Source organism: Photinus pyralis, unplaced genomic scaffold, assembly GCF_008802855.1.
Source record: "Photinus pyralis isolate 1611_PpyrPB1 unplaced genomic scaffold, Ppyr1.3 Ppyr1.4_LG1, whole genome shotgun sequence".
In the NCBI taxonomy this organism is placed as follows: Eukaryota; Metazoa; Arthropoda; class Insecta; order Coleoptera; family Lampyridae; genus Photinus; species Photinus pyralis.
The window spans coordinates 15115033-15139842 of NW_022170249.1; the positions used below are offsets into that span (position 1 = coordinate 15115033).

At 36.3% G+C, this 24810-nt stretch overlaps 4 protein-coding genes and 2 long non-coding RNA genes across 8 annotated transcripts; 3 read left to right on the top strand and 3 right to left on the bottom strand.

Annotated features, from left to right (window-relative positions):
• Window positions 1-685: 685 nt before the first annotated feature.
• Window positions 686-5492, bottom strand: LOC116169326 (dihydrolipoyllysine-residue succinyltransferase component of 2-oxoglutarate dehydrogenase complex, mitochondrial-like). 2 transcript variants are annotated; one of them, XM_031485404.1, is made up of 9 exons: window positions 5330-5492; window positions 5136-5221; window positions 4964-5083; window positions 4694-4917; window positions 1868-2025; window positions 1666-1817; window positions 1314-1612; window positions 1066-1223; window positions 686-1015 (listed from the first exon to the last, which is right to left on the bottom strand). In XM_031485404.1, exons 1-9 carry the CDS (start codon window positions 5417-5419, stop codon window positions 881-883), a joined length of 1422 nt encoding a protein of 473 aa, XP_031341264.1. In that variant the 5' UTR covers window positions 5420-5492; the 3' UTR covers window positions 686-880. The 2 variants fall into 2 exon arrangements, with proteins under 2 accessions (XP_031341264.1, XP_031341255.1); XM_031485395.1 differs by having other exon boundaries at window positions 1868-2034.
• Window positions 5493-5939: 447 nt separating this feature from the next.
• LOC116169374 (probable methyltransferase-like protein 15 homolog) lies at window positions 5940-7558 on the top strand. The gene is made up of 2 exons (XM_031485459.1): window positions 5940-6104; window positions 6174-7558. The coding sequence occupies exon 2, from the start codon at window positions 6450-6452 to the stop codon at window positions 7521-7523; it is 1074 nt and encodes a 357-aa protein (XP_031341319.1). The 5' UTR covers window positions 5940-6104; window positions 6174-6449; the 3' UTR covers window positions 7524-7558.
• On the top strand, window positions 6028-6450 carry LOC116175964 (ubiquinol-cytochrome-c reductase complex assembly factor 2-like). The gene is made up of 2 exons (XM_031494397.1): window positions 6028-6104; window positions 6174-6450. Exons 1-2 carry the CDS (start codon window positions 6028-6030, stop codon window positions 6448-6450), a joined length of 354 nt encoding a protein of 117 aa, XP_031350257.1.
• A 1623-nt stretch (window positions 7559-9181) lies between the features above and the next one.
• On the bottom strand, window positions 9182-19211 carry LOC116169280 (C-1-tetrahydrofolate synthase, cytoplasmic). Its single transcript, XM_031485338.1, has 13 exons — window positions 19069-19211; window positions 13335-13401; window positions 13079-13277; window positions 12889-13025; window positions 12602-12836; window positions 12368-12479; window positions 12087-12312; window positions 11867-12040; window positions 11349-11818; window positions 10309-10737; window positions 9555-10093; window positions 9355-9507; window positions 9182-9303 (listed from the first exon to the last, which is right to left on the bottom strand). Exons 1-13 carry the CDS (start codon window positions 19142-19144, stop codon window positions 9214-9216), a joined length of 2907 nt encoding a protein of 968 aa, XP_031341198.1. The 5' UTR covers window positions 19145-19211; the 3' UTR covers window positions 9182-9213.
• A 1285-nt stretch (window positions 19212-20496) lies between these two features.
• Window positions 20497-22050, bottom strand: LOC116169383. The gene is made up of 3 exons (XR_004144946.1): window positions 21607-22050; window positions 21351-21557; window positions 20497-21195 (listed from the first exon to the last, which is right to left on the bottom strand). It is a non-coding gene; the product is annotated as an uncharacterized LOC116169383 (long non-coding RNA).
• An 850-nt stretch (window positions 22051-22900) lies between these two features.
• Window positions 22901-23984, top strand: LOC116182343. 2 transcript variants are annotated; one of them, XR_004147486.1, is made up of 3 exons: window positions 22901-23149; window positions 23230-23472; window positions 23518-23984. It is a non-coding gene; the product is annotated as an uncharacterized LOC116182343 (long non-coding RNA). The 2 variants fall into 2 exon arrangements; XR_004147490.1 differs by having other exon boundaries at window positions 22901-23132.
• The last annotated feature ends 826 nt before the right edge of the window (window positions 23985-24810 follow it).

The window sequence follows — 24810 nt, forward strand, 5'->3', positions numbered from 1 at the left end:
TGGCTCTAACACCCTTAGACCCGTAAAAAATATTCAGATATATAAATAATATATTATAGGTACTTACCTACTACTTATTAGATTTATTTACTTATTTTGTAGACCATGTTACGAGGTTTGATTACGACTCCGAAAGTTCGGAACTTCCAATTGATTTTGCATTTTCGATTCCAATAAATTTTAATCTAGTTATAATTTTATATTATATTTTTATATTTATTAATCTAGTTATATCAGACGATGCATAGCGATTTCCTCACCCCATGCCTTCTGTTGATTGCTCTTTTACTTGTTTTGTTCATTAAATCTAATATGCTTCTTTTATTTCATTTACTACATGTTTGATTGTTTTATTTTCACACCCGGATATGCACCTGTGTATTATTTTTTCAATTGATAATAAAGATACCTATAACCTATAACAGACCCAATAACTATATTTTTATTTTATTAGACATTTCTCTTCTGCCTCAATTCCAATAAACCAAAATTGAAAGCTTTGAATTCGGTTCCCATATATAACCGCTTCCGTAATATCCCTAATTACAATGACAATGAAACTATGAATGTCATATTTTATTACCACCTGCGCACTTCTATGGTAGCAAATGAGTACCAATATTTTATTACTTAGTATAGTTTACTGAAAAACATATAAAGGCAGTAGAATTTAACCACAAATGAACAACAATAAATAACGATGTATATTAGTGTCTCATATACAAAACAAAAATTTATACAGGACGGGTGTAAACTTAAAAAAAATACAGATGTTGCAAATTAAGTAGAGTGCACAAAGCAAATGTTTTCAATTTGGGATGGAACATGGTAATTGTAAATTTTGAATTTTTTTAAAAACAAATCTGTACTGCAATCAGCATTAAAGTCCTGCTACAATAATGCGAGGATCTTCGACAGCCGCTTTAATTTTCCTTAGGAAGAACACAGCCTCACGACCATCAATTAATCTATGATCATACGTCAACGCGATGTACATCATTGGTCTGATGACAACCTGCAATGAGCATTTTAATATACAAACATGAACGCAGATTAAAAACATACTTGTCCCTTAAGTGCGATTGGTCGTTCAAAAGTACCATGCATACCTAATATCGACGATTGTGGCGGATTTATAATGGGCGTGCCCATCAAGGAGCCGAAAACACCACCGTTGCTTATAGTGAAGGTACCTCCGTCCATATCCTCCACAGTTATTGCTCCTAAAAAAGAGGATCAAACAAGAGGATCAAACAAACAAATTTCCCGTATAGTTCAATAACCCCCCCTCCCTCACTAAATCATGAACAAACCTTTTCTAGCCTTTTCTCCCAGTGCGTTTAGTGCAAGTTCAATTTCTGCATAATTCATACTTTCCACGTTTCTTAACACTGGAACAACGAGACCTTTAGGTGTTGCAACAGCAACAGAAATATCAACATAATCTCTGTAAATAATCTCTTGCCCTTTTGCATCGATGACTGCATTTACAACGGGTTGATCTTGCAATGCATATGCAGACGCTTTCAAGAAAGCGGACATGAAACCGAGTTTAATACCATATTTCTTTTGGAAAGCATCCATGTTAGCTTTGCGGAATTCCATGATAGACCTGAAAAATAGCAATGTTGACAAATAAGTACTAAGTGATTATGGATTGAGTACGTCATGTCAATCTCATTAAATGTAGTAAGCATAGCATTCACATTTTGTGCTTCTTTTAATCTCTGCGCGATTTTTTGCCGCATCCTATTCATCTTAACTCGATGTTCCGTTCGGGTGCCGGCAATTTCCTTCGTTGGATCCTTGGGTGGAACCTGAAAGATGTTTAACTTGACGCATTGATTTTGGAAAGATACGGATGTACTTTGAGAATTGTAGGTGCTGGTCCCACGGGAATTGCAGATACAGGGGCCGCTGGTTTTGGTGGTGCGGTAGCTGGTTTGGGTGGGGCAGATGGAGGAGCTTGCGGGGGCGGTGGTGGCGGCGTAGCGGCCGGTTTCGGTGGCGGAGCCGCTGCTGGTGAAGGTGGTGCTAGAGAAATAGAAACAATAATATTTTATCCTTTAACATAATAATAATATCAGCTATTCTACTAGATAGACTGAAATCAATTTTTTGTGTTTTCAATTAAACCGCCAGTGGTAACGGCGACGAAAAGGAAAATGGAGACCAAATATATTGAGATCGCCATTAGATTTTTGGGTCATTAGTATAAAAATTCATTACATAAAAAATTGAATTGAACTTTCATATGTAGCATTGTACCTTTACAAGTACTTATTCAATTATTTATGGCTGTTTTTATTTTCCTTACATTCGCCAACATTCTATAAATGCTCGATGCTCACAGCTCTATAATCTATATAATAGTGAATAGGTAATTAGAACAGTTTATTGCAGCATATTGCACCCATTAAATAACGCAAGGCAGTTACTGTAGTTTCATAATAAAACATTTGAATACAAAACGTTCAGCAAATTTAAATGTACATTAAATGAAGTCTCCAATTTTGATAATTGACTACTTTAGAAGATGACTCCAAAAAAAAAGTTACAGCGAATACTTAAATAAGGTAATTTTCCAACCAAGGATGACACTATAAGTGTAGTCAACAAAAATAAACAAAGATGCATAATTAATGGGTCATCCATTAAATATAAACTCGCACAAATAGAAAAAATCAGAAAAACGATTAATTACAAAAATGGGAAATAAAATATTATCAAAATATCAACCACAGTCTTTCCGTAGATTACCACTAACATCCTACACCCTATATTGTTTACAATAATTGGCATACTATAGTGACTAAGATCGCAACCAAACGCCACGAATTAATCAAAGATCCATTATTCCATTAAAAAATACAGGGTAATCATTGCTACACCAAAAGAAGTAGAAACTGTACATTTACTCGCCAAATAACAAATGTTCGATGTGTATCCCATTTGTCACATAACACACGTCCAAACAGCTCAGACCATTTTGTAGTATGTCCATACCTATTGTTACCTGACCCGAGTCATTTGCACTGGTACGCGCGATCCAGCGATGTGGAAGTTCGTCATTTAATGTCCTTCATTTAGGGGTATGTTTATGTCTATTTTTCTTAGTTAAAAGAGAGAAAAATGTTTAATATAAAAGTTTCTTTGTAATTTTTAAATAATCTGCCATTTTCAAACTAAGTATACGGGGTCAGCTAAAAAAGTTATCAGACTTAACCTCATTTTTATCTTCATAGCTTGAGCTAGGTGGCAATTTTCCAAGGTAACGGCTCGACGGATTTTGTTCAAATTTTGGATAGATATGTATCTTAGGCATACTGAAACGAAAAATAACGAGCATGATTTTTGAAAATTTTGGATTGAGCTAGGAAGCTGTTCTGTCAAGAATTTGGCAACTGGTTTTAGGGTCGAAATTTTTTTAAATGATAGTATGGGGTAAAAGAAAAACTTTTCCAGACGATTCATTTTGCCTTTGAGAGTACTTGCCTCCGACAAACCGTTTTTGAGATATTCACTGTTATACGTCTTCAAAATGCACGAAATCATATTTCCAGGATTAATGGTGGGATCCCAAGTGTCGATTTTGTCTGGTTCTGGGTGTTATTCAGCAGATTCCTATATAAACGCTCTTTAAGAACGTCTGATTTGTAAATTCAGCTTATAGTCGATGCCATGTAAGAGAAATGGGAACAAGTCAACGCAATCTATCCTCGAATCTATCACACTTCCACTAGCGGAGTCTTATAGAGTTGGATAGGGCATTTATTTCAAAACACAGGGCAAACCGTAATAGATAAAAAGTTGCGCTAATCACACATTCATTACTCATAAACATTGTAAAAATGACACCATATAGGTAAGACACTTTTTTGCAAGAATGATAAACTATGCAATTTTGCACAAAATGTGTCTTCTTAATCCGTTTACATAATCATTAGTATTGCAGACGTGAATACGAAGGAAAAACCCCACTCATTGAAAACGGGTTGAAGAGAGAAGTATGTCCTTGGTCGACTTTTTTGTAAAAAGTAACTCTAAAACTCCACTAGCAGAAGTGTAATATTATACTGAACCCACTTTTGCAACCACTTTCTTATGTTGGACGACCACGAACAGTTTATACACCTGTATTTATTTTACACTTGGGTTCTAAATACAGAGAACCCCCTCCCTGAACCCCTGGAGACTATGCAATTATGTTTTACTTTTAAGACAAGTCTTTTAGTTACTTTGACCTTCTTAATTACATTGCACAGTTCCAGGCAACTTTACCTTAATATTTTAGAGGCAAGTGCAAGGCTGTTACCACACCTCCCACTTACACATATTGCCATTTAATTAGCAATAAATACCCAACATTATTGTGCTGATTCACATTTCTCATTTCTAAGAACTCTAGGAATGCATTATAACAAAGAATTTGGATTAATGTTTTTAAATCCTGACGTTATTTATCCTAACTCAAGGTTAAAGGAGAAAGTACCTGCTATAATTTAAATCAAGCAATTAAAAAAAATGGGGGCCACTGCCTAAATTTATCTAATCACCGACAGATGACTGATATAATTCTTTATATTTACATAGTTCCCTTGACCCTGAAATTAATTATCTGAAAGTACTACCTAATTGCTAAGCAAATATTTAAAAAACGTAAAACTATACTGTCCAACTTTAAGATACTCACGTGTGGGTGCCTTGGCAGCAGGTGCTGGTTTAGCACCACCGCCTGCGCCGGATAAGTCAATTTTTGCCAAAGGTGTTTTAGCCTTAACCGTCGAACCATCCTGTACTAATACTTCGGCAATTGTGCCGTTACCGGGCGACATGACTGGTAAGGCGGTTTTATCCGTTTCAATCTCTGCGATAACTTCATCTGTACTAACACTATCACCAACTTTCTTCTGCCACCTAAAGGATAATTGTTAACTTTAACTTTGAACAGGGAGGTGCTAACCTGATGTCACCCTCAGACACTGAATCGGGGAAATCTGGCGCACCTACAGTGACAATCTCAAATGACGGTCCGGATGTACGAAAGTGCCTAACCGATAATGGTACCAAACGCAAATTGTGCCTAAAAGTAATGGTAAATAGGTACACTGAAATTTTAACATGATGATACCCACCTAAATATATCATCGCCGTGGCTAATACGACATGCTCTCTGTACTAATTTTGTGGCTTCGTAAAGCGACTTGTGTCTAATGGGTACCTGAAAAATTACATAATTTAAATCTTACCTGTTAAGGTTAAGTTTAGACTGTTATGTAATGGGTAATTTCTACATGGAAACTAAAGAAATAAGATGTATGATAAGTACCTCGGAAACGTTTTTTTTTAAATAAATTTTTACTATTCTAAGTAACGGCCGTGGTAAATTACGAGAAGAGACGGAGAGTATACCAGCCATAACTACAAATTAGGATTTAACGAACCGTCTGAACATGGCAAAAAGAAATCGTCTGGCATTGACATTTGACAAACCAAAGTACCCAAACACGTGAGCACTTGAAGTATGCACTTTTACCTTACGAATAATATACAAGTTGGTGCATAAGATGAATCACATTCCCTAGCTGTTGTCTTTTATTTTCCAGTTTCAGACTTGTCCTATTTCTCTTCCTTCCCCTTCAAACACACTTTTCTCCTCCATCTTACGCTGCCCAACCGTCTCGATTGGAGGGAGCTGGGCTATTTTTATCCTGATTTTACGCTAGAGGTGTATCTTCTCGGTAGCATTGATTTAATCAATGATGGTAGTTTTCTTATTTCATATACATTAATACTTGCGCACCTCCCACATATGAGGTTTTTGAATATGTTCAACAGGAAAGTCCAAAGAACATTTAGACCAAATTTCTCAACTATAAACTTTTTCTTTTTATTTGTTGATTTTAGGCGATTTACTGCGGTATCCACAATTTTCGCAGCACTATGTATATTGTGGCTACGAAAGCGTTATGTGAGCTTAGTTGATCAAATTATGATGAAGTTTGTTTTTGATTTATAAAAGGAATAATGAGCAGCTCTGGTATTTATAATAGGATTATTAAATTAATAGAACGGTGGCCTCTTGACAAAAATAAGCCAGGAAGGTTTGTATATTAATTTTATGCAAAGGAACCTAACCTAAAATCCCCGTTTAACCTAAAACCTTGTCATAGGGATCTGGGACAGCACCTTCGAGATTACATAACTAAAGCTAATCAAGACGGATCATTATCCGGTAACGAAAAGTACTGGGACAAGCAGTATTTGGCAATTCAACGGTTAGTCAATAACGAGCACGGTAACAAGTACATTCGGAGCTTATCGTCAACATCAACAGGATTAACTGCAGAGCAGTGCAGTGAAGCTTTGACAAAGGAAGTTTTGGATACTCTCGAGAAGGAGAGTCGTTCTCTGTGGGAAAAGATATTTTATTTTCGGTCTAGTAAATAATGTTGCGACTCCTTAGTAAGGGCTTACCCATAGTTCGTTATCAATGTACCCAAGCTGCATGCAAAGTTGCAGAAAATGCCCCCCATACGCCTGTAATGGCTAACGAAGTATTGCACTACCTGGACCCCGATCCACATCATCTAATTTTAGATATGACATTTGGGGCTGGTGGTCACAGTCGAAAAATCTTAGAGACCACAGCAGATGTCACCCTGCTTACATTGGACCGAGACCCTTCAGCCCAAAGGTACATGGCTGATTTAGCGGTCGACTATCCTGGTCGAATTATACCACTCCTCGGACGTTTCTCAGAACTTCCAACTCTTCTAAGCGCCCTTAACATTGCACCTGGTTCGATTGACGGCATATTGTTTGATTATGGTTGTTCTTCAATGCAGTTCGATATTGCAGAACGTGGCTTCTCTGTCTCAAAAAATGGACCACTAGATATGCGTATGGACGGTGATCGCTTTCCAGACAGTATCACTGCCGCCAAAGTTTTAGCTAATGCAACTGAAGAGGATCTGTATAAAATATTAAAAGTGTACGGAGAAGAGAAACAGGCACGAAAAATTGCACGAGCCATAATCGAGACCAGATATTTATTTAAGAAATTAACAACAACCGAAGAATTGGCAGATCTAATCGACTCAGTTTGTGGAGATGAAGTTCGATTTGACAAGCTGCATCGAAAGTCTCACAATGCCACCAAAACCTTTCAAGCTTTACGCATTTTTGTTAATAATGAATTGAACGAAATTAATTACAGTCTGATTTTATCTCAGAAATATTTAAAGTTAGGTGGCAAATTGATTACAATCACGTTTCATTCTTTGGAGGATACAATTGTCAAACGACACATGCTCGGAAATATCATCCAAAATGTTGCAAATCAATTGCCACTTAAATACGTTAGTCATAGTGTTAACATTGACAATGATTTCTTTGTTGAGGCTTTAGAATCTAATTGGAAGTGCTTGCATAAACATGTTATTGTACCAAGTGCTGAAGAGGTGGAGGCTAATCCTAGGAGCCGTTCAGCAAAGTTGAGAGCGGCTGTTAGGATTAAGTGAATGTTAGAATTAAAAATAAATTTATTGGATTTGTATTTGCGTGTTTTTTCTATGGTACCACTACCACAATATGTTTTGTAGCAGCAGCAGATTTTTTAAATATTTGTTTATATATATTGCAACCATGTTTGGTGCTTTATGTGCACAGCTGTAGGTAAGAGACCAGGTTTCAAAGCTTGATCCTTTATAGTCATCGTTATTCCCTTTTGAACAACAGCAAGAGTTTTATGCAGCAGCTCTCAAAAAATTTTTTTGAAAGGCTTGATCCTACTGGGTGTTGGTTTTAATAATAATAGCCTTTATTTCTCACACATCTTATAAAATATGCCAAGAAGAGAACAAAAACAAAAATTTCCAAAGATGGGGAGAAATCACACGGTGACAATTCAAATTGTTAGAATGCTACCTTGGTCTTCCAGTTGAATCTGCAGTCAACAGCCTAGGTACATCGCCTCTTTTTGGCTTAAGACTGAGAGCTCTAGAGTCTCAACGCGTCCCGCCGGCGTGTGTGGTGTAGTGCAGTTGAGGACTGCAGTACTAAAAGGGTCCCGGAGTCGGGCATGGATATTTGTAAATGTATAGTGGGTTGGGCTGGTAGAGTAGCCTTGGCTGAAATCCCACCCACTCAAATAAAAGCAAAAATAAATAATAAACACGTAATTTTTACAAGTCGCCAAAGCGTCGCTGCGTTGCTCGGAACGAGCAAAGATAGTATGATCTTTGGAACGAGCAAAGATTAATGTAGTATGATCTTTCGAACGAGTAGTGGAATCGCGACGGTGAACCTTGATTCAAGCGATTTCTCGCGGACGATGGTATGAATTCGGTTGGCGAAAGCCAAATTGATAATCAGGAATCAAACTAATTCTTTGTGTGATGAACGGTCTAATTTGCTTCACCGGAATTCTTTAAAATAGCTTAGATTTGCAGTAAAGAAATCTCATCATTCGGAGATTGTGGAGAAAATTTACGGTCTTCGTCGTCTTGAGCACAACGGTGGTATGGAGGCACAGAGCGCGACGCTGACGGACCTGGTGGAAAAGGTTAAAATGCAGACGAGTATAGTAGAGATTTTGTTTAGCAGTCTCCCAAAGATGTAGGTATCACGTATATCCTGAAGTCAGCTGGTTTGCATCAGGGTGTCAAGTCGTCCCCTTTTCTCATTGATGTGGGATATTTCAAGCCACGTACATGGCAAAGACATAATAAAACCACTTCCTGATAACTTGGAACGTTGCTATTCGTGGCTGTCAATAGTAGACAGACTCTTCTATCCATCATCATTGGTAAACTTTCAAATCGTACGCAGTTCGATCAACCTGAAGGTTTGTCTTAGCAACCGTGGCGATGATTCTGGTTTGGTTAGATATAGGTACTGATACGTGATACGAATTGGACACGGAAAGCCGAACTGATCGAAAGTTTAACAGGGGATTTTTGTTGACTTGGTTTCTTTGTGAAAGAACGATTGCATCCCGTTCTGAAGCTCATCAAGCTACCAAACTTTTAGTTCATCCGTCCTCACATAGATCTATAGGTAGGTATATTGATTTACATTCATTGACCCGGATTATGTGCGTTTTTGTAAATAGTTCAACCTGCAAAAGGGCATAAGAGAGAAATGGGATTGTGTACATTAGTTGATAGAAAAACGTGAGGTTGGTTGTAAAATTTATACACTTTATACAATTTAAAATAGTCCTTCAATTTCTCCCGTTTCCGTATTTAAGTCAATGTCGTATATCGATGGTCGTGTGGGTAGTCCTGGCATTTTGGTAATCTGTAAATAACAATTCAGCTATGCTCTAATATGAGTCTCGGAAGCACCTACCTCTCCACAAATCGGAACTATAAATCCGGCTCCAGCAGATAACGTCACATCGTTGATTTTCAGGGTAAACCCTTTTGGAGCACCCTTAATTGTAGGATCGCCTGTTAAAGATAAAGGCGTTTTGGCCATACATATGGGTAAATTTCCGTAGCCCTTTAATATAATTTTAGATACTCATCGGTGTAATGGTAGAAGCTCACCTGTGCTTGGTATTGTTCAACCCTTCCCCTAACATTTGGAGCAAGTTCAACTGCTTCTGCACCATACATATCTCTCGCTATTTTGCTCATTTTTTCTTCCAGGGACAGATTCAGATCGTATAAGTAGTGGAAGTTTGGTTGTTCCTCACTGGCGCGAATAACAGCTTCTGCAAGTTTTACAGCGCCAGCACCACCTTCTGCCCAATGTGTACAGAGAACTGCATCAAAAGCGCCATTTTCTACAGCCACTCTTTTAACCAAAGCAATTTCTGCATCAGTGTCGGCCATGTGCTTATTAATAGCAACGACCACTGGGACCCCAAACTGCCGCCCATTATTTATGTGCTTTATGAGGTTGGGTAAACCTTTTTGGAGGAGATCCAGATTTTCGTTGAGGTACTCATCTTTAAGCGGAGTTCCAGGAGTTACCAAGGGGCCACCTCCGTGCATTTTCAATGCTCGAATTGTAGCGACTAGCACCACAGCGCTAGGAATGTCTCCAGAAGCTCTACATTTAATGTTGAAGAACTTTTCCATACCTAACACATACATTAAGTTACTTTCTAGGTCTGTAACAGCACCCTGATGGTATTTTATCATTTTCCCAATTAAAATCAAAAACATGGAAATATCGCCTAATAACGCACGTAAGAATAATCGCGAGTAATTCCGCCCATTGCTCATACGTTTGGGGAAACGAAACGTATTCGCGCAGAACACGAAACATTGGAATTTTACGAAAAATGTCACTTACCAATGTCAGATCCGAAACCGGCCTCTGTTACTACGAAACCTTTTTCTCCCACCAACTTTAGAGCAACCTTGTCTGCCAAAATGGATGAACATCCATGGGCAATATTTGCGAAAGGTCCGGCGTGTACTAAAACGGGGCTTCCTTCGAGCGACTGCATTAACGTCGGCTCAACGGCATCTTTTAATAAAACCATAAGGGCGCCCGTTACACCCAAATCGTCTGCGGTCACTGGCTTCCCAAATTTATCGAACGCAACCACCATTTTGCTAAGTCGCTCTTTAAAATCGCCCAAATCTTTAGCGAGAGCTAAGATGGCCATAATCTCGCTCGAAACGGTTATCGCAAAACTGGATTCGCGAGTTAAGCCTTTCTCGGTTGGAGACTGCCCGATGGTAATTTTGCGCAGGTATCTGTCGTTTATGTCCACCACTACAAATAATGCATTGGTAAATGCATTTAAAGCGTATGATTTAACATAAAAACAGAAAAAACCGGAAGAAATCCTTCTAAAAATATTCGCCGAGCCCGAGAAATTTTCGATTGACGCTTCTTCTTTAATTTTTCTTAACATAGAAGCAAAGAATATTGATAGAAGGATGGAATTAACGACAATGAAAAAATCATTAGATTTCTAATTACTCCAACGCGCACAACATAATCAATAAATTGAGATCTAGAAATTATAAACATTTTACATTTGTGTGGCCCAAGCAAGAATTGCAATTGGACTTTGTTTCGAACTTTTAAAAATAAATTTTTGATTCGTTTTTTGTGGTGGGAGTTTTGGAAATATTTTTACAAAACAAAAAGAGAATGCCCAAAAACCTAAGTAAAGCCGCAAATTGCATCCTACATGGTTTATTAGAAAAAATGTGCTTGTTTTGACTCCTACACATTTGTCACGCTCTGTATATAGATGAAGTTGTGGAATTCACGAACTGTTCGGTTATGAAACACCATTCGAGTACTTTCCAGTGAAAGAAATGTTAGGAATGGACAGACGTACAGATATAAGAGAGTTTTGATGGAGATAATCTCACCTCTAGTCCACACGATATTTGAGCTATCAATATTGAGACGAGCAAATCTAGCCTTTTCCTCGTCGGTTAAGGCGTTCGGGTCAGTACTGGTAATTCCCAAACGGCTCAAACGTCTCAACTGAATGTTGGAGAACTTTCTCCTTCCTTTAATCGTGGGGACTAATCTGTCGTAAAGGGCCTTGTCAGATTGAGTAGCTTCGTGGAACATTCGAGCGTCAAGTTGTGCGGCGACCAAATTATGTGCGGCGGTCACCGCGTGTATGTCACCGGTTAGATGAAGGTTAAAGTCTTCCATCGGAATTACCTGGGAGTATCCGCCACCGGCCGCTCCACCTTTAATACCGAAGGTGGGGCCTTGAGACGGCTGCCTGAGGCAGGCGAAAGTGTTTTTGTTTTTGTGAATGCTGAGAGCTTGCACCAACCCAAGCGTTGTGGTGCTCTTACCTTCGCCTAGAGGGGTGGGGGTAATTCTACGAATCGAGAGATTATAGCAATGCTAGGCACAAGAAAAGACATACCCAGCAACGACCACGTAGTTTCCATTTCTTTGGTGCTTCAAACGGTTTATCACCGATAAGGAAATTTTCGCCTTTTTGCTTCCGAACTGAGAAATTTCGGCAGGGTACAAACCAATTTCGTTGGCCAATTGCGTTATGTCTTTTGGTTCTTGGGAGTGTGCAATTTCGATATCACTAAAATTGTCTATTAAAGCCCAATTGGACCAGAATACACCCGTACCTTGGAACTGGGTTTTGTAGACGAAGTCGTAGAGGTCTAAGATTCCATTTGGAATCGAGTAATTTCTGTGCAGATTTCTGCGCGCTCAATACAGTGTTCTTCATTAACATTGCAACAGTCATAGGACCTACGCCACCAGGTACTGGAGTAATGTATGACGCTACTTCACGCGCTTCATCAAATGCAACGTCGCCTACCAGTCTTTGACCTGATTTCTTGGTGGAATCTGCAACAGAATATCTCTGATTAATTTCATTTTCTGCTAAAGGATACCTACGTACCTGAAATTGCGTTTATTCCACAATCGATGACTATCGCCCCTGGTTTAATCCAATCGCCTTTTACAAACTCCGGACGTCCAATTCCAACAACAAGTACGTCAGCTCTCTGACACTATAAGAAGTACCTACGTTAGTAATATTGAAGTTAAGCGATAATACATTGATAAGGTTTGTCAATTTGGTTAACCTTTAATGGGTCAACGTTCATTGTGCATAAATATTTTCCATCATTACCTGCTCCTTTAGGTCTTTGGTTCGTGAATGGCATACAGTCACCGTCGCGTTATTCCACTTTAATAACTCGCTGGCGGGTGTACCGACAATTTTACTTCGGCCTAAGACAACGGCTTCTGCACCATCCACTTGTAATCCACATCGTTTGATGAGTTCAATGCAACCGTTTGGTGTACAAGGAAGAAAAGCTGATAGATCTCCAACGGCTACACGACCTTCGTTGATTGTGTTCAATCTGTAATGTTAGCACTATTGTTATGGTGAGAGTTATAGTCAAAGATGCGTACCCATCGACATCCTTATCGGGAGAGACAGAATCAGTGATGAGGTGTGAGTCAATTTTGCTATCGGAGTCCAAAGGCATTTGTACGATTATTCCGTGCACGGAAGGGTCGGAATTTAATTTGTTCAATTTCAAAAGTAGCTGAAAAATGTTCTTCGTTTTGTCTCGACTAAGTGGACGGAGAAAACACCTACCTCGGCTTCTGTAGTAGTTCTTGGTAGTCGTACGTGTTCAGCTTTGATACCGATTTCTTCAGCAGCTTTCATCTTCATCCTAATATACACGTTCGAGTCTTCTCTGTCACCCACTTGAACAATTGCCAAACCTGGTCGGAATTCAGACAAAAGGGTTTTCATTCCCAAAACATCCCTGGCCAGCTGTTGCCGAATTTCCCTAAGCACGTCGAAGATAGCATAAGTACACTCAATAAAACACATTAAAAAAACTTACTTGGCAATTTCCGTCCCGGAAAGAATCTGGGCTTGCACCTCTTTCGCTGCCATCTTATGGAAGTATCCTAAAAATTTCAAACACGGTCTTAAAAACGCTACCGTTGTGAAACACGATTGCAATTGAAAGACTCGAGATATTCATTTTAATATTGATATCTCCGAAAGGTTAAAGAGTTAAACGTTACTTACTCTCTTATCAATTACTCAAAAACTATTTTTACATTCCTTAAAAGTTAAAGCATATTTACCCAGCTAGGAAAATGCCGCCACGATTAAGATAAGGAGAAATATACCTTGCGTACAATTAATCGCAAAGCTAAATACAACGCTTTTTTTAAGTGGTATCGGCGGCGTCTGTTTTAATTGAGTAATTATCTAATGGTAATTAAGATTCGCTGCTTATATAGTTTCTAATTCAAGGATATTTTTTATTTATCCAGAGTTCAATCAATAGTCAAATTGTATTCGTTAGTCTTGGCGCGTGAGTCTGTTATTAAAAAATTCCGTTTATTTTGAGAACACGCGATGTTTCAACATTTTTTGAAGTGAAATTGAGGGCAGGTAATTTTCAGCTACTAACTCCCTCGAAATGGGTGCATTATGAATAATAATTGCCCATTTCATTTAGGTCGCTTTACTACTCAACGCAAAACCCAAAAAACTAACATTTTTACCCTTTTTTCTATTTTTCGGTTATAATACCCTACAAAAACCTTTACAAAATTAAAATAGATAAAATTTGGAAAAAGCTGAAACCATTCTGACCGTTGGCGTTGCAGTCATAGTTTATAAATTATAGGAAACACATAATTGCTCTACTGATTTAAATTAAAATTACCCAATTATCCTTCACATACTAGAGGTATAGGAATATATTGTAATGAAATGCATATTGGGCAAACGGAAAAATCACTGAAAATTCGTTTTAAAGACCACTTACTTCAATACTTCGGGGTTTGGTAATTTTAACCTTTTTGCTGAATTACAAAAAATCAATGTCCCTAGTCCTTCAGTATGGTCCAGCGTCAATACCACTGACTGGAAAATCAAAGTACTATAAAATATTGTACTTTAGAGAAAATGTTGTTTACTTTAACTTTACATTAAATGGCTAGTTTCGGAAATCCAGAAATAATAGAAAAAACTGAAAAAGTTATTTTTCATTACGAAGCAGAGACCCTGAAAGATCGCAAGTTTAATATTTGGATTAGGTACAAAAAAACCACTTCCTCATTATTTATCAAAACATGATTTTTTTCATGGTGAAAAAATAGTTGAACAGGTTTTCTACTACGTTTGATTTGTTATTCCAATTTCATCATCCTTAATAAATTAACATGTGTGATTTCAGAAGAGTTTAATTTAATTAACATGTGAGTAATGCAGAAAATGGGTTTCATTACAATGATAAAATAAGTTAAAAAATCCGATTTAACTGAATACCGAACGGTCCTCGAGATCATTAATCGTTTTTGTGCTTTGGATAGACAGTGGTATTAATCCCTCACTTTTATACAAGTTTAAGTTTAAAGCGAATTGAATTTATTAGTTAGTGTTGTCTAGTTATTTCGAGGTCAAATTTAATTAGATGAGAAATATTAAATTAGCGAGCTATTCTATAAATAGGTATATTTAAAAACTATAAATACAAATATTCGAAAACAGCATTAGAGATACTTTTATTCAAAGTCTTTGCACATAAAATATCATTTAATTAACTCAACAAATAAAAAAGTTGAGTTACGCATGCGCATAACAAATAAGTATGTTGAATCGACATTAGTTTTACTTTTAGGTGCCGACATTTACAAATATTCATGCCCGAACCTGGATTCGAACCAGGGACCCTTAGTACCGCAGCCATGGCTTCAAATCCACTACGCCACACGGATCGGTTCTCTTACAGTAAAGGTGATATTTAAGAAAAATAAGAACCAATTGAAAGTTAATAAAGATTATTGAATTATTATTTATTTTCTTACCCCTTATCCTTGAGGCCAGAAGATAATTATTACCGACGAGCAGCCGAGGCATATTAATATAATTACACAATAAGAACCATACCCAATTTAATTAACCAGAAGGAATAGTGTAAATTTGTAACATCCGTTACAGCACAAACACGTTAAATCGTTCCTTATAGGCATTCCCTAGAACCATATAAGTTTCCAAGCTTTGACGGGATATAGGGGCTTCTCGAAACAATACAAAACACCTAGAAAGCTCACGAGGAGTGTACAAAGTTCTGAAAAGAACAAAAAACCTGTAAAGATCTCGAAAGTTATGGAATAAGCCTGAAAAGTTCCAGAAAGGACTCCAGAAAAGCGATATAACGCTTTTAAAAGGTCCTAAAAGTAGAAGTCTCCGGGAAGCACCGAATTGCGCCTTCCAATTGTTTTCTTTTTAAGGTTTTAGACATATGTCTGGATTTTTTGTGAAAAATTTAGTCCTATATAATTTATTTTCTATAAATTTCTTCTTATTTCTTTCGATTTTCCCTGGATTTTAAGTCAAAGGGGACCTACACCATTGTGCAAGTGTGCCTAGTTTTCCGTCTCTCTTATATGGCATCGACCATAAATTAGATTCCCTATGTGCCTATACGATAAGAAGTCGATCCCACCCCTCTTATTTTATACCGTGGTTGTATAGCTAAAAATATTAAACATTTCTTTGTGTTTTGTTTTATGACATAACAGCATTTGTTTCTTATTGATTGTTCGGTTTTAATGTAGTTTCGCTCCACTTTCTACTAAAACGGTTTACCATAAATTGTAATTTGATATGTAATATTTTCGAGTGTAAAATCCAAAATTAATGAGAAAAAAAGATCCATTTTCAAAACTGAGAACTGTAACATGACTTTTTGGGACCTAATTCCAATTTTTGAAAAGACAAAAAGAAGCAATACGTTTAACCTGTTACTAAATCACTTCCTTTATTACTTACCTATTCTCCAAAATCGTATTTACAACTTTAAACGCGTGTAATATAGTATCAAGTCAAGGTATATAAAATACTTAATTAAAACAGCACCTAATTCGAATTGATGGACACAAATTGAATTATAAAATAGTAAAATCAAGCGCGGTTGATACTAATAATTTTCTGATCATTCTATAAGTATTTTATCCCAAAATTCATGTAAATGAATTTTATTTAAAAAAATAGTTAAGAAATATCTCATAAACATCTTTTCCCACGTATTTTCCCACGACCTATTGCTTCAAAAATTAATACAGAACTTGGAATGAAATTAGCACTTAGAAACACACTCGCAAGAGTACCATAGCATAGTAGGCCGTTAGTAGAACTACAACAGAATGGCGCCATTGTGGGACACAAGACCGAAAATGAGCCGTTCGCTGCAAGAATCGCAGGGCTACTAATTTATTTATTTATTTATCGTATGGGTTGTACTCCCAAGAATCAACAGCCTCCTGTGTAACACCACTACCGGAAACACCAGCCTTACATGCATTCCGAAGCATCATAATTCATAAGAGATGTTCTGTACCACTAAAAACTGGCGAATTGTGCGATTCGAGCTCACCGCCTGTGAGGTTAGAATCCGAGTCTTAAACCATTACGCCAAACTGACTAGGGCTACTAATTAATCGCCCAGTATAGTTGTAAAATTATTTTACATAATAACAGCGGAGGAAGTGAAGTTATCCCCTCATTTTTAAAATTGTAAGTAGACTTCTGGAGGTCCCTAGAGTTCTTGATAAACTTTAAAAAGAGTTCCTAGTCATAAAGTCTTTTCAGGGTTTTGAATAGCTGATCATCAATAGTTGTTATTAAAACTCAATGGAAAAAACCTCGTCAAATGTTAAGAAAATAAAAACTTCCAATATTTACTATCAACAATATCTCATAATAATTAATAGTTCAATAACTTCTACAAGGAACTGAGGCCAAAACTCCGAAATTCTACCAGAAAATCTGCTCACCAATAATTTATATGGAAATGTTTAAGATAAATGGGTTGTAGAGGGAATCACTTTTTCCAAATATACCGAGGGTCAATGTGTTTCGTTTGGGAGCCACATTCAAAAAGTGGTAAAATTTGCATTTCTTCCCTAATTTTGTTCTCAGAAACTATAAGAGTTGCAAAGACAGGTGGCTTTAATAATTTAAGTCAATATTATGATCAAGGCAGTGATTTTATGCAAATGCATGTTTTAAATTAATAATATGCCATGTGTGTGCTTTTGGATCTGGGCTGATCAACTTGAATAGAGTTCAAATAACCCAATTAATATTTGCATATTTTGCATATTTCAGTGCCCTTGCGCATAACATATTATCAAGAGCATATTCAAGCATTTTTGATCCCTATGTAGTTATTTCTAAAGAATTTTTGTCTCTGGCCTATTATAAAATTGCAAAGCAAGAAACTTTTGTCCTTTCCTGTTCATAAGTCGACGCCACGGGTTTTGTGCATCTTAGTGAGTCATAAATTCCGACGATTGCATAAAAAGCTTGCAGTTTTTACGTCTGCATTTGTAGTCGCTGCCGTAATTATTAGTTTTTCTTTGGAGTTTTACGAAGCAGTACCTACTTAGTAGCATTTTCTTTCTCGTTGTTATCAAAGGATAGTGTAAGTTGAAATTAATTAGTTTTTAGCCTGGTTTTTAGTTATATTTTGTGCATTTTTTTTTTGAAAATTATACTATGAAGTTGTTGCAACCTGTTGTTTTAAATACAAAATTTGTGGAAAAATTGTGCATTTTTAAAAGAACATGATGCATATTTGGTGCATAATTATCACTATTTTTGTGCATATATATGCGCATATTTCTACATGTTGAAGTGCATATTATTCCTTGCCTTGATTATGATACTTGGAATTAATTTGATCATTAAATGATATTAAAAAATTCGATGTGTCGCTTCCAAAAATATGTAGATTGTGCGTGGCTGCGGGTAGTGGAATCTTTGAAAATGTTATATTTAAGTAAAGTTCCATAACAATAAATAAGCAGTATTCTAAGTATCATAATATCGACTTAAATCGTTAATTCTTTGTTGTTTGCGAAATTTTCAACTAACTACATGGAAAATTATAGATGGCTCAATATAGTAGGCTGGGAACACATGAGTGTAACAAGGATTCAAATGGGCTTTGGTTTAGACCCTTCTAGTCAAACAAAATTCGATTATGTCTAGCAAACCGCCATCTTCATCAAGGAAAATTTCATCTTCAAAATTTCGTTATTAAAAATTACCAAAGCCGGACGCAACACTTTTTGTTTACAAAATGCAAATTAAATTCCGAACTATATTAATGATGTATCAGACACTTTAGAACTATCAATGATCTTTTCAGAAAAAAATTCACTTTTGGCGCATTGATGGGATGCCTGAAGTTGCCCCTCCACCCTACTATTTCCTAAATTGATTTTTAATTACTTAATTGTCGGAACTCTTTCTAAGATTAATTAGGACCTTATAATAGGGGGCCTTCACTTGCGCTGCGATATCGATAACTGATTGAACAATATATATTGCTTTGTAGGTACATACACTGATTAAACTTTACCATTACACTAGGTAATTGTTATTGCTCACTACCTATAGGTACTGCTTAAATAAAGGAGCATAAAATGCATTTCGTTTTCATTAGCGTTAAAAAGTTTCAGCATTGAATTGTTTCAGTACAGAATTTATCCGTTATGACCTACCTACTTACCCTGTACACAACAAAATTAGAGTAGGTATATATTTACCTGTAGCGTTAAATTTTATGATTTTCACCCCTACAACATTTAATAAGGAATACTTAATAAATAATCGCGAGATCATTAAAATGCCCAATAATACTCTTCAATTTATAATACCCACTCATAAATAAACTATTTACATTACGTCGCAACAATGTTTCGTATTTATACTTTTTGAAGAAAACGTAAATCCGTTCATTAAAAAATAGGGCAAATGCAAAGGTTATCAAACTATTATGGAAATAATGTTCCGTTACGTCGATTCTAGCAGGGGGGTCGACTTTTAGAATTTTTTAGTTGCGCAAATTCAATCAGTACGTAAATGACATTTGAACTGAAATTATTCCCACATTTTTATTTAAAAAGATTACCAACATACGTAAACAATTTGGGGATTTTTCGCATTGTGAGGTTGAGACGCTTGGAAAAGTGAGCGAGTTGCCAAAGTCGGTGTAAAGGTTAGGTTTCTGTTAATCGTTAATCGAGTAAGAAATTTTTAATTCTTGTAGTTAATTGAATTAATTATAACTTTCCCAATTACCAATTCAATAAATAATTGTTACAGTAATACCTGAAGACTTCTACAAATTGCGTATTGCATTCGCGTTACGTAATAACGTAACCTGCCTTGATTTCAGTTTCATATTTTGTTACAGGAAGGACTAAGAATGGCAAATGAAGCGGAGGCTGTTGCAAGACCCATGAAGTATCCTTACACATTTTCCGCAAAAGTAGCGCAGTTCCCGTTCAAATTTTACCTGAACAACTCCTGGCTGTATCGCTACTATTTCATTGCAGTAGGCGTCTCTATTCCCATCTTTTACAAGATTCAAAAGCTTGGTAGGTTACGCCATTATCATTTAAGTCCACAGTCTAACAAATAAATTACAGCAAACTCACCGGCTAATAAGGCAAAATGGGCAGAAATGAAACGTAAAGAAGCCGCAGAACATCATTAAACTGTAGTAGATTATTTGTATATTGTCCATTGTACAAGTTAGGAAAAAATGTGTATACCTACCCAGAAATATATTGAAATAGTACACTACTTTGTTTATTATTGTACCGTACAGATTTCGTTTATATATTAATGGGAAATTGATCTAACCTCCGTAATATATAATTTAATTATTATTGTTAACAACTTACATGGTTATTAAATATGACTTGCTAAAAAATTTTGTTTGCTATTATAATAATTATATAATAGTGCATAATTAACGGTTACACATAATTAAGTATGAAACCGGTAGTGTTACACAAAAGAGAACAGCATTTTGTATTAGGTACCTACCTAATAGCGGCGGAATCGGATGAGGTGAAAAAATATGCGGAACTTTTGTACTTGCGGAGGCAGCGACCTGATGCATCATAATAAATTACTTAACCAGTTTCTCCCTATAACAAGATTCCCTGACCCTATTAGACAAGGGATTTAAAAGATGGAGAACAAACTCGTGTTTATTCTAACATTATTATTTTCCAACATATCACAAATCAACAGAACAATTTTAATCCACTGTATACAGACCATTGCACATATGCGAACCCCTTTTTCAACGTCGAAAAAAAGCACCCAATCATAAAAACATTCTGCAATATATGGCCCGCTTATGAAAATATTTATATTATCATTAATATAAATGTAAAGTTGCTAGAATGTTGTAAAATGACGACAAATACAAATTGGTTCTAGGAAGACACACAGTTACAAACAAGAGCATAAAGGCACATATATATGTCACAGATGTGGTTTTTGCTTCTCCGTTAATCACACCATCAATGTCATGTGATACATAAGTTAAAAGTTAGTATTAATAAAAACTGATAAGTAACATTAATAATACAATGTACAAAAATAGAAATACATCTATAACATACTTAGTTAATTATATAAGATTAGTTGTTCTAATGTTTATATTATAAAGATTCAAATTATGCCACACAAAACAGTCAATCAATCAGACCAGCAAAAGTATCATTAAAGCTCCATATAAAAAATGCAGGACCTGATTAAATGACTAGATATATATTCGATTAGTTCATAAAAAATAAAACTAGCAAGCCAGTTGACTGTAAGCTTACAAAAATTGTAAATCTCGTATAGTTAAAGCTTCCAACATGTAGTAGGCACTGTAACAGAAGAATAGTATTATTAAAAACAAAACTACGTACAAAGGCTCTTGATTGTCCCCATATTTTTTATGTAATTCTCCCAGCTAATCAAGTTATCTCAGTATTTAAATAAAAATTAAATCAGAAATAGATCTCGACATGATTTTATTTACCTCGGTTTAGAATAAGTCGGTTTACCAGTTATCTGAAAAATGCTTTCTTTGAAATTCGTCATGTTTCTGTATGGCGCCGTCGATCATTTCATTAGTTTTATTGAATATTGTGAAGAATACGGTGAGAAAAACAATCAATAAAACTAGAAATACCACTACAATTATACCAATAGCAATATAATTATGTTTGGGGTTTCTAAATCCAATCTGTAAATACAAAATTTAATAGGCATTATATCAGAATACCATAGTTTACCCCTCCAAACGGTCGAGGTTGATAATGTCGTGGTGTAGAATTTATTGCGGCAATTGGAGGTTGCTGTATGAGAGGCGAGGACATATAAGGATCCTGTGGAGTTGGCGATGCATTGTAGGTATTTAAGGGAGGTTGTGGCCCTCCAAAGTTGGGTTGGGGCTGTCCATGGTATGGATAAGGTGGATTTTGTATTTGTGCCATTTGTGGTTGTTGGCCTTGACCTACTGCCATTGGCGAACTAACTCCGGATGAATAAGGTGGTGGTGGTGCTTGCAAGAAAACTTTATCTTCCATTTCCAAAGGCACAGCCAGTTTACAAATTTAGGTTATAAGTACAAATAAAACTGTACGTGTTTTGTGACTGTATTTGATAAATTAATAATAGGCGAAGTTGCGAACACGTGGTATAGTTACATCATATACAAATTTCATTTCATGTCCTTGAAAAAAGAGACAGAAATTCTCTTATGTACAGGGTGTTATTAAAAGTACGAAATAGAATAGATTTGTAAACACTCGTTCAATAATATCCAGAATGTTCTGTCTGATTACTATGTCGGGCTGGTATCCAACTAGGTTACCGTTGGAAGAATGAAGCTGATTTTTTTTTCGACTAATTACAGCCAATGACTATGGATAGTGGTTCTTTTTTTCAAATTTTTTTCCTCTAATTATTAAGATATCTTATAATGTTAAGAAATAAAGATAATCTTGTAATTAGAGAAAAAAATTTAAAAACGAAACACCGTTAAGTCATATAGTAGTACAATAATCAAAGTCTGTAAAAAAAAAATTCAGCTTCAATTCGTCCCACCGTAAACCTAGTTTAGGTATCCGTACAAATTCGTGAAAAACCGACTAAGAATTTGGTTTTTTACGGAGTTATCAAAATGCCGCGCGATTTTTTTAAATATTTTTTTTAAGAGCTATTATCAAACGTTTTCATTTGTGTATAACTTTTTTTTCGAAAAACACCTTTCAAGAATTGGTACCGCAAGAAGTACCCGCAGCGCCTTAAGTCGTATGAACCTGAGGCGGCAAGAACGACGATTTTAGCATACTCTGATAGGGCAAAATGGAACTCCATCGGTTTAAAAATTTTGATCATTCTCGTCACGTGGATTTCGGTGTTAGCCCCCTCTACAACATTCTATAAAAATGGTATTTTAATAGAAATAGAGCAGTATGAAATAAATGTTTTACATATTTGTAATGTTAAATCAGTTAACGTTACTCGTTTTCGAAATTCCTGCCTCAGCTACGCTTCGGCAGAAACATGCTCAATCGTTAACGTCAAGATATATAGAGACTGGTAGGCGCGCTTATACCTGTAAAATTTGACGCCAAATGCGGCGCTAGGTAAACTCAATCCATAGATGGCGCCAGGGTGATCAGTGTACTTCAAATGAATGTCATTTAAATTGTTTTAGGTTATGATGTTATGACCAAAAATTTTGTACTTAGCGACTTGGTGTGGTTTGGCATCTACAGTGTGTTATACCTAGTTATTATTGCAAACAATTTCGGTAAATAAAATAGACAAGTAGGTACTAATTGGATGTATAAGCAAGCAAACTTGCACTTCGCACTGTTCACTTTGCTAAAGTTAATTAAAAGTTACAGAGGAATGGGGGGTTCCACTGAAAAGGATACTCGTTATCACAGTAAATAGTAGCGCAATACCTGCATTACAGACTTCTCACCTCGCCTAGCTGTCGGAGCTTGTACTGGATCAAGCGAAGTCAACAGGTCATTGATCAATGTAAACCATGTGAACAAACCAGGAGCCACCCTTCGTATATTAAGAGAAGCATCAAATGACCCTCACCTACACAATCTACAGTGTAAGCAATCATGCCGAGAGATGTAAGAACCTCTGACACAAAATCATTATTGTCCGTTTGATTACAGAGATTCTCGGCTGCTGAGATGTGGATTAGAGGAACTAGCAAAAGTCTACATTATTACTGTTAAGATGGAAGGTAGGGGACCCGACTTGTTCAACCTACCTTGTTATTTTATAACTTAATCTCGGAAGCTCCAGGGATCTAAATTCTTGATAGAAGGGGACTAGTGCAATAACTTTAACCAACTTCCGTTCCAGGAGTGTGGCAGTGCTGGAGGCTGAACTACAAAACGGAAGTAGGAAAATGTGGCTTATCCTAACCTTAGTCAACTTCCCATCTAACGCCTCTGCAAAACGACCAACTTCGGACTTCAGAAGAATGACAATCACTCCCATCACAGTGTGTGGGAAACACAACTACACTACACTTCTGCACAGCTTCCTTGCCGTCGGTCTCATGCCGAGTACAATTACTTAGTTGTCGCTCTCCTACTTTCCATGGAAATTTAAAATACAGATGCGTTAAAACATAGACCCTTTTTCCATATAATTATCAGGGAAACAACCTGTTACATTTTTTACAAATATTTACAAATAAATTTTCTATAATAAACGTCAACAATTTAACTAGACACTAGACCAATTTTGCTAGTTTCGCATATTTTTTTGAAGCTGCGCGTTGTGACAATCTACAAAACAAGAATTGTAATTATTGCATTTACACAAAGTAGGTAAATTATTTTGACTAAAAAAAAGTCGAAATGCTTCAATTACATACTGAAGGAACTTGAAATAAAGATGCATCACTAGTTAAGGGCGTATTGTGGTCTCAAATCAAACACTTTCTCATATTTGATGGTTTAATTCAAATTTAAATGACGTGTTGAATAAATTGACAGTTTTGTGAAGTACACTGGGATGGGTGGCGACATCTAGGGAGCGATTTTAACTGGCGCCGCATTCTGTCTTACATAATGGCGGCGAGTCATCCTACCATCTTTAATATATCTTGGTTAACGTAAACCTTGATTTACCATACTCATATGTAAATAACTATTATTATGACTTTATTTAGAAATATATATTCGTGAGAGAGATCTCTACTGTGTTGTTACTACTTACGAATCGATTACCCATTTACACGTGGAGAAAGCATTCTAATACCGTTTCGATTCTTCGCTTATCTGCCCCTTTCGTCTTGGGCCCGCTTAATTAATTTTTCTTCTATTTGGTATGTGGGTCTGTTTCAGCGATAATCTATCTCTTGGATACTGCTTGCATTCTCACCTGCACTTTTTATTGAAAAATGACAGCCATAAATGGGATATTATAAAATAACTTAAAAAATAAATGTAAAC